The 9,981-nt window shown below is 32.0% G+C and overlaps 2 protein-coding genes across 2 annotated transcripts; both read left to right on the forward strand.

Moving 5' to 3' along the window:
* Positions 1-1,676: 1,676 nt before the first annotated feature.
* On the forward strand, positions 1,677-2,348 carry LOAG_17303 (hypothetical protein; the record flags this gene model as incomplete). Its single annotated transcript, XM_020449962.1, has 2 exons — positions 1,677-1,833; positions 2,047-2,348. 2 exons carry the CDS (start codon positions 1,677-1,679, stop codon positions 2,346-2,348), a joined length of 459 nt encoding a protein of 152 aa, XP_020306443.1.
* A 4,870-nt stretch (positions 2,349-7,218) lies between these two features.
* On the forward strand, positions 7,219-7,371 carry LOAG_09663 (hypothetical protein; the record flags this gene model as incomplete). The annotated part of the gene is made up of 1 exon (XM_003145190.1): positions 7,219-7,371. The coding sequence occupies one exon, from the start codon at positions 7,219-7,221 to the stop codon at positions 7,369-7,371; it is 153 nt and encodes a 50-aa protein (XP_003145238.1).
* Between the last annotated feature and the right edge of the window lie 2,610 nt (positions 7,372-9,981).

Consider the following 9,981-nt stretch of genomic DNA (forward strand, 5'->3'; position numbering starts at 1 on the left):
TAAATTTCCATTTCTAACAATTTTTCCTTTTCTTCCATTCTTCATTAAGTAAAATTTCATTGTGTATGTATATGTATGTGTGCATGTGTGTGTGTGTGTGTGTGTGTGTGTGTGTGTGCGTGTGTGTGTGAATGTGTGTACGTGTATGCGTGTATTTATTATATATATATATATATATATATGTACGCAGCAGATATATATATATATATATATATATATATGTCTGTGCGCGCAAGTGTTGGTGTAATTAGCAAGCAAAAAAAGAAGCGAAATAATTTGATGAAAACTAGCTAACATTGAAATTTCAATTTCGAACGGTTATTGTCAAAATAACAACATTCTTTAAAATTTATGAACAATCAGTTCATTACGATAATTTATTCTATTAGTATCAAATGAAGCAAATAACCAATCTCAATGAGGAAGATAATAACTAGGATAATTCCGCAAAATCGTTCGACTTTAATCACTATTGAAATTTTTACTTGGCTGGATTCTTCTAGGCCTTTCTGCTGCGATTGGTAAAAGTTCCTCCCATCCAGGGAAAGTTTTCCCAATTAATTGCATCTCAATAATGAAAATTCTATGGCTTTATTTGGTGAAAGATATGAAATGGGGATAGCTAAGTTTGCTATTCATCTAAATAAATAATTATGCAAAATTGAAATTTTGATTGGATGTGTTTTCTTCTTCAGACTTATAGCAAGAAATATGCAAGTATGAGTGGGCATTAAGATATGAGAAATTACTTAAGTATGTTTTCCTGATAATTCATAATAATTGCTGAGTTTCATCTATTTTACCTATTTGTTATCCACCTAATTGGCAAAACTGCATGATATCGTAATTTTGACTTTAAGAGATTTTGGCTTATTTAAAAAATAAAGTCATCCCATCAATATCTGTTATTTCAGTTAATGTTTGTATAACTCACATGAATTAAAAAATGTTTTTGCTTAACCATTGCGGACTAATACTTCCTTCAACCTGCTTAAGATTTTCAAGATTTTCTTTGTCCAAAACATGTGTTTTAATCATAGTCTTGAAAAAAAGTTAAAGGCGAAAGGTCAGACCAACTTTCCTTTTATGTTCCATCCCAGTATCATTTCAAACTTTCATTCATCTTTTATTCCCGTTCATAACAGCTTGAAATTTAATCCAGATTTGCAATTCCAACAATTTTCAGTAACTGATTATAAAAAGATGGATGGTGAGTTCATGCGGACTTTTCCAGTGTCGCTGATATCGTGAGTAGAAACGTGAGTATTTAGACAAAGAAAATCTTAAGTAGGCTGAAGGAAAAAGTATTAGTCCGCAATGGATAAGCAAAAGCGTTTTTTAATTCATGTGAGTTATACAAACACTAAAGGAACAATAATCCCCTTTGTTTCATATGCTCATATCGTCTTACGTTTGCGCTAACAAAAAAACACTATACCAATGCGTGCTCCATAAGGATGCTAATTCTTGTAATCATAAAACGGCACAAGGCCCTCCCACAAAAGTAAGCGGAGGGTCTTGAGCGCCAACTCATTTTACAAATAAGTTTCGTCGAGGTCGGTTGGATATACGACATCGGGGGTCATTTAGTCTTTCTTGTTCTTAGTGGTTTCGTCATCAATTTGTTGTGTCGATATCGTAATTGCCAAGTTCGTTATTGTATTAATAAATTTGTAATGAAAGGTTTGATTATCCATGTTCGAAGTACTACTACCCAAAGAACCAGAAAGAACCTTCAGTTTTTGTCACGGTTGAAGAAAATTAGCGACAAAATTTGGTCCAACCAGCCGGATTCGAACCAACGGCCTAAGGATTCGATCAAGAAAAAAACGAGTAAGTCTTATTCAATCAAGAAGGAAGCGAAGAAGAGGATTTTTGTTCGGATCAGTTCATAACAAAACTTGAAGGTGAGGTCGAAAAAAGTTCTCTTCCTATCTCAATCTAAGAAATTGGAAGTGTCTTGAGAACACTGCGGGAAAGAGTGTTGAAAAGGAGAAAAAGATTTATTAGAAGGATTAAGTTACGAAAGAACGATGTAATGGTTAGAACGACAAAAATCTAATATTGAGAAACAAGTAATACCGTTGGATGGTATGATCTCCAAGATAAATGATTTGGAGACAGAGTGGAAAGAATTACGTTCAGCAAATGATGATGAATGGGAGAATAACGTTGCGTTATACGAAGATTGCCTGAGGGAGGGAGACAGTCTATTTGATAAAGGAACTAAGATTTATTGTGAAAGAGCTCCACTTTTTACTAAACTGAATCGAGTAAGTAGAACAATCGTAGAAGTTAAAATGAAGTACGAAAAGACAGATCATGGACCAGCAGCAACAGAGGGGTAAAAGGAAAAATCGGAAGTGAAAGCACCGGAAAAGATGAGAAGCTTAATAGACAGGATAAAGATGCAACGAGCAAGATCTCTTTAAAAAAGCCAAGATGCACTTGGGAGAATTCCATGCGAACTATGATATGGAAGTGGATATTGAACAAAAAATAACAAAGACCGCTACAAAACTGTTAGGTCGAATGGAATAATATCAAAGATGAGTTTACTTGGAGCTGAAAGACCTCAGAAGCCTTCAGACCAAACGCCAGATATTACAATTCTATGCTACTATTTACGATCCATTGAGATTATTGTGTCCAATCATACTCCCGTGGAAACCTGTCTGCGAACTACAATACGAAGACTATCAGAATTATTGGAATGTTACATGAGTATGTTAAAATCTTACTTGAGGAAGGAGTCGTAAAAACGGTGAAGAATCAGAATGAAACATGGTGAATATCTTACTTGCCCCACCAAGCGGTAATAACACCTCAGAAATCCACCATGGAGCTTAGGGTGGTATTTGACGCATCAGCAAAGACGAAGGTCCATCATTAAATGAATGTCTGTATGGGGGACCAGTAATGATACCATCATTAACAGGAATTCTATTACGGGCCAGACAAGGACGTTACCTGGTGATGGCCGATGTAGGGAAAGCATTTTTGCAAATGAGCTTAAAACGGAAAAACAGAGATGTCACCAGGTTTTTGTGGCTGAAAGATAAGTCGGAGGAAGTGACTAAAGAAAACCTGGCCACTTATCGATTCGCGCGAGTTCCTTTCGGTACCGTACTGAATGAAGAATGTTCTAAATTATCAGCAGAAGTAGCGAAGAATCTCTATGTTGATAATGTTGTGTCAACCGCAGAAAGTGAGTTAGGAAGTGACAGAAAGGTAGAGGAAGCAAAAGATTTCTTTAAGAAAAGACCGGGATGGAATCTGGAGATTGTCGGAAGACTTAGAAAGGCTATACCTCAAATTGGGGATTTTCCGTACTTCATCAACAAACGAAAACTAACAAAACTGATTGTGAAGCATTACCATGAGAAATTATTTCATGCGAGCGTGCACTACACCTGGAGCAAGATGAGGAAACGATATTGGATCCCGCATGGGCGGTCATATATTAAGAAAGTTTTGAGAAAGATTTATAAAGGTTGCACTATGTGGGTGGCACGCCATTTGAGCAACCAGATCTTCCTCCTTATCCCGCTGCTAGAGTTTTAGGAAGCCGACCGTTTGAAACAGTTGCTTTAGACCTATTTGGGCCAGTTGTAATAAAGAGGGATCATGCTAATGTCAAACGATGGGTGGCTGTTTACATGCATAGCCACTCGAGCTGTGCATCTCGAAGTAATGTAAACCATGCCTGCTGAACAATTTGTACAGGCATTCCGAAGATTTATAAGCCGAAGGAAACACAAAACGCATAATTTCCGATAATGCCAAGAACTTTATAGCAGCTTTCAAGGTATTTGTAGGATTGAGTACAGCGGGAAATGAAACGGAGTGGGGATTCGTTACTCCAGGCGCCCCTTGGCGTGGTGACGTTTACGAAACGGTGTAGTTAAAGGATCTCTAAGAAAAGCCATCGGTACAGAGCTCCTTAACAACGGAGAATTGATAACTTCAGTCGCCGAACTTGAGGCGATTATCAATGAAAGACCCTTCGTGGGTCTGGAAGAGGTAGGTTTAGAGTTAAGACCTGGGGATTTCTTGAATCCAGGCTCAGCTCGAGAAAACTTGACAGAAGGGCTTGTCGCAGGGACAAGACGATATGCGGGGAAGAAAATTTACAAAATATATGGCTACAGGCAAGAGACTTGATCATCTATGGAAAATATGGCAAGAGTACCTAGAAGAAAACGAGCTCAACGCAAACACCGAGGGTCTCGCAGCCGAATTCGATGAGAATCCGAAATTGATGACCTGAGTTGTTGTGAGGAGATTGTCGCAGAAATACCTGGAGAGTGGGAAGAATCCACAGAGCCATAAGGCGCAAAGATGGTATATGTCGATCAGCGGTTGTAAGAATAGCTAACGGAAAAGAGCTAGTGAGAGCGGTAGACACCTCTATCCTTTAGAGGTTTCCGATCGAGGATAAGATCCAGACCACACTCACCTCGGGACTGTCGCTGATGTCGCGAATAGAAACAAAGGAAAGATAATCCCCTCTGTTGAAGGCCAGACATCTTTGTTTCATATGCTCATATCGTCTTACGTTTGCGCTAACAAAAAACACTATACCAATGCGTGCTCCATAAGGATGCTAATTCTTGTAATCATAAAACGGCACAAGGCCCTCCCACAAAAGTAAGCGGAGGGTCTTGAGCGCCAACTCATTTTACAAATAAGTTTCGTCGAGGTCGGTTGGATATACGACATCGGGGGTCATTTAGTCTTTCTTGTTCTTAGTGGTTTCGTCATCAATTTGTTGTGTCGATATCGTAATTGCCAAGTTCGTTATTGTATTATTAATAAATTTGTCGTAATTAAAGGTTTGATTATCTGAGTTTGAGGTACTACTACCCAAAAAAGCAGAAAGAATCCTTAGTCGTCTTTGTCACGGTTGAAGAAAATCGGCAACATCCAAAAAACAAGAAAATTGGAAAATGAATTTATTGAAATCTTTTTTCTGCTACTGATAAAGTAGGGGAAAGCATACTAATGGTACATTCTACTGCTAACATACTGCTAAAATACTTACAGTTTAAAATTTTGAAATACTAATTCAACCCAAGCGCTTTATTTTATTGTGGATGGTAAATAGGTGAAGAAGGATTTTTCGAAATTCGCTAAAAATTTTATGGATTTTTTCACGAAATTTTTTTTCATTTTATTGAAATACGAAATGGTAAGTTTTATTTTACTTGGAAGTAATTTGAAAATAATGATTATATAAAAATCGTGTCAAACCAACAAAAACTATTTGAATCAATTACCGGACAGAATAAGTGATAAAGAAAGCCTTTGGTGCATGAAGAGAGTAGAAGAAAAAAGGCAAAGGAAAGTGTGCGCATATTATGAATAATGGAAATAATTTCTTGCCATTTTATTTCGAATTCAATTTTTCCAGTTTTGTAATTTTTCATAACAACTGATTTCAAATTCGTTTTTGCATTTAACACTTTTCTTTGTCATTTTATTTTAAATCTAGTTTTTAAATTTTATGATTTACTTTGCAGGAAAGAAGAATATAGATTTTCTCTTTCTTTTAGAGAAAAAATGTACTTTGCACAGATATTAATTTAGCATTTAAATAAACGAATGAACAATTATGAGTTTTGTCAGAAGAAAGAAAATTGATAATTTGTTTTTCAGAAAAAAGGATTGAAAAAAGTTTGAATTCATTCGGAATGAAAAATGCTCGAAATGAGTAATATTATTAATTACTGTGTTAACCATCTAACACTAACACTAATTTTTTTCTTTTTTCTTATTTCCAGCATTTTTTGTCATTATTAAAAATACGTTACAATGGTAATAAAAGTGCAAAAAAGTAAGCCAAATTACGAAAAAAATTACAATAAATGAAATTGACAGTAAAAAAGGGGAAGAAAAGTGATGACGAAGGGATGATATAAAATTAAAGCCAAATTAGCAAACAATAATTTTTAATTTCATTAAATTTGTGAACTTTTAAAACAATACACATTTCGCTTGTTTACTAAACAATTTAAAAAAGTAAAGCATAAGCAAAAAAGAGAAAGGAATAGAGGAAACAGAAGAAATAACGTAATTAAAGCACAAATAGGGCAAGGAATTGGAAAAAGTATATGATAAATATGTGATAAAATAATTTACAAAGATCCATATGAAAGAAAACAAACTTTTCTTCCCCTCTTCTGTCTTCCAAGGAAAGAAATTGAAGTTTATGTCAAATATATGATAAATCACGAAATCAATTAAATTTTACGATAATTTTCTAAACTTTAGGAAGAAAGTTTGAGACGAAAGATTGGATAATTGGAAAGTGAAATGACTCAAGGTCCCTTTCTCTCCCTCTCTCTTCCCCTCTCTCTCTCTCATCTCCTGTTCTTCAAAGGAAAAAAAAAAAAGATCAATTGACAGCTGCGTTTACAAACATTAGCAAGTAACATGAGGGAATCCTTTTGAAATATAATAATTTTAACTATTCAATCCTTTTAACTTCCTAGTTATGACGCAATAAAAAAATAATCGAAAGAAAAACAAAACTTTTTCATGACTTTAACAATGTACTAATAGTGATATGATTAAAAAGTATGAAATGGAAACTTGAAGAAAAGGAAAAATCTAGAAATTTAATTAAATATGAAATCATTGTTAATGTTCATTTTAATGTTAATGTTCATGTTCTTGTTAATGTTAATGTTAATATTCATGCTCATTAATGTTCATTTTAAAGACGAACTAATCTTTATTTTCTACAAAATGACGATAATTATATTTTTAGCCTATCGTTGCCAACAAGCAAAGAATAATAACTGGCGCGGGAAATTCGTACTAACCTATTACATGCTGTTATGGAAAATTTATGAATTATAATGGATTCGTATTCACGCGCTAATGGCGAAATTTAAATTTGGAAAAAAGAGTCGCAGTAAAGTGTCATATGATATTATGAATTTTGCGAATGAGAAGAGAAGTTCATGACTGAATATTTGCAATATTACAAAAAAGTTCTTAACATTCATACGTTTTTACGCATTTATACGTTTCTATATATCCATTAGAGTACATAAATAATACAAATAAAAATAAGCGTAACGTAATGTTTAAATAACAAATGATTTAAAGTATTTCAGATATAGAGAAATTATTCTTCATTTTTGCTTTTTCGATATCATTTGTATTCTAGGAAAAGTTTATATTTCAACGAAAACTGTTTTTTAATTAGGTATGAACAACCATTATCGAAATGGAATAAAAGATTTGGGATATATGATATCAATAGTAAGTTCTTTGGACAAAAATGACGATAGTACTAAGGATAATGATAATGATGGCAGTGGGGATGATGATGATGATATGTTGATTGATGATGATGATTGATGATATATGATGATTTGATGATGATTGATGATATAGTGATTGACGATGATAACTGATGATGATTGATGATGATGATGGTACTGGGGATGGTAATGATGGATAGGAATGATGTTCGGTTGTGTGTTCTTAATATGACTTGCATCATCATTATCATCATCATTGTAATGAAACGAATTATAAATTCTGATGTTACTGGTACGGGTAATATTTAAAATTTGTTCAGGTAAAAAACGAAAACATCACTTCATGTTTTGAGCGAGAAAAATTTTTACAATCATATTCCTTATGCTTAGCATGAAATTTTCATAATGTTTCCTTGAATGAATTTAGTTTCCGAAATTCAGCCTGAATACTATCTCAGAATGAAGTGAAAAATTCATTTATTTATCCTGAATACTATTTTAGAATGGAATAAGTGAAAAATCAACTTATTTTTGCCTGAATACTATTTCAGAATAAAGTGGGGAATCCATTTATTTAGCCTAAATACTATTGTCAGAATGAAATAAGTGAAAAATCCATTTATTTAGCCTGAATACTATTTCAGAATAAAGTGGAAAATCCATTTATTTAGCCTGAATACTATTTCAGAATAAAGTGGAAAATCCATTTATTTAGCCTGAATACTATTTCTGAATGAAATAAGTGGATTTTCCATTTATTTCATTCTGAAATAGTATTAAGGCTAAATTTCGGAAACTAAATTTATTCAAGGAAACATTGTGAAAATTTTATACTTAGCACAAGGAATATAATTGCAAAAGTATTAAAATTATTATAAAAAAAAATAATTCCGATCAAACGAAAGGTATGATAGAATTGGATCTAAAAATTTCAGTATTTTTTAACAAAACGAAACAATGACGATAAAATTAGAAAAAGCAACAGAAAAAAATTCACTTTATTCTTTGGATTTAATAAGTTAAATTATATGAATAAATGGGTGGGAAAAGCTTCTTCAAATTTTACAATTGAAAAATTTTTGATTCTGATAAGAATATGCCCTTTTTGTGGGAATGTTTATGCAGTTACCTTGATGAATAGGATACATGTGACATTTGGGCTTCTTTTTTGTACCTGATTTTTTCCTATTCCTTTTCTCTTTTCTCTTTTCCTCATATTTTCTTTATATCTCATCTCTTTTTTCCATTTCCTCCTTTTTTATTTTCTGTTTTCAATTATTTTTTATACTACACTTTTTGTAATTAAATATCTATCATATCTCATATCATTTATTATCACAATAATAATAAGAAATAATATGCCTTTTCAATACTTTATAATTGATAAGTTATTTCCCACTCATTTAATAATTCTGTTATTTAATCTTGCATTAACCTTAGAAAAGATTTATTAACAAATAAATAATAATTTGTTTGCATTGTTTGTATAATTGTATAATTTGTTTTTTCTTGTTAACTTTACAATGTTTCTGATTTAATACATTTCAATTCAAAATTTCAAATTTCCTATTTAAATTTGATGAAAAAAAAGTGAAGAAAGAGCAAACTACCCCACTACATTGTAAATACCCTCATACTGCTACACTACAGGGACTATTCTACTGTATATCATCACTATATTATATTATATCATCACCACTATTACTACTACTACTATTACTACTGTTGCTTTTACCATCCTTTATAAATACTATCCCAGTTATTAAACCTTTATAAATATTATCCTACTTATTAAACCTTTACAAATACTATCCTAGTTATTAATTAGCCAATAAAATTATGATACTAATATTAATTACGATTTTAGTCAAGTTTTTAAAAATAAAAAAACTTTTCGAAATCTTTTTTTGATTTAAATTTTAAATATTGAGAAACAAATATTGACAAAAAATTTAAATACTGAAAAACAAAACGAAATGATCACCAATAAATCAAAAATATATTGAAAAACAGACAGATAAGTAAAATCTTCAAACGGATATTAAAAAGCATATATATATGTATATGTATATAAGGACAGATAAACAAAAACACATAGACCACACATATGTATACATAGCAAGCAACTGTTTGCAGTTGTTCATCTGAAGAAAAATATTCGTAGCAGTTTATTTTAATAAAATATGTTATTAAAGGATGGATAGGAAAAGATGCAAAGGAATTGTTTGGATTGAAATTTGAAAAGAAAAATTTACTTTTATTTACAAAAATAATAACATAAAAGGAATAAATAAACAAACAAACAAATAATAAATATATGAAATTGTTTTATCATTCAATTTTAATGTTAAATTTTAACATTTCCATTTTGGATTTTATTAAAAACATTAATATTTTTTGTGATTTATTTTCATTTACTTTGCAATTTCATTTTTTGTTTTCTTTTCAAGAGATTCAAGCGACTTTATCCAACTTTATCATTGATAGGTGTCTTGTATTCATCACTTTTGTTTATCCCTTTTTCTTCTAATATGGGTATTTCAAACTTCAAGTTGAATTAGTCATTGTAATGAGATGATATTAGTCAGCTATCGATGTCAATAAGACGATCAACAGGTGTATTGAATGTCATCGCGTTACAGCTGTCATCTCGAATAACTTTCACGTAAATCCTCTAGGATTTTTGTCTGATAATTCGCAATTAATG

The sequence above is a fragment of the Loa loa genome, assembly GCF_000183805.2.
Source record: "Loa loa unplaced genomic scaffold supercont3.59, whole genome shotgun sequence".
Lineage (NCBI taxonomy): Eukaryota > Metazoa > Nematoda > Chromadorea > Rhabditida > Onchocercidae > Loa > Loa loa.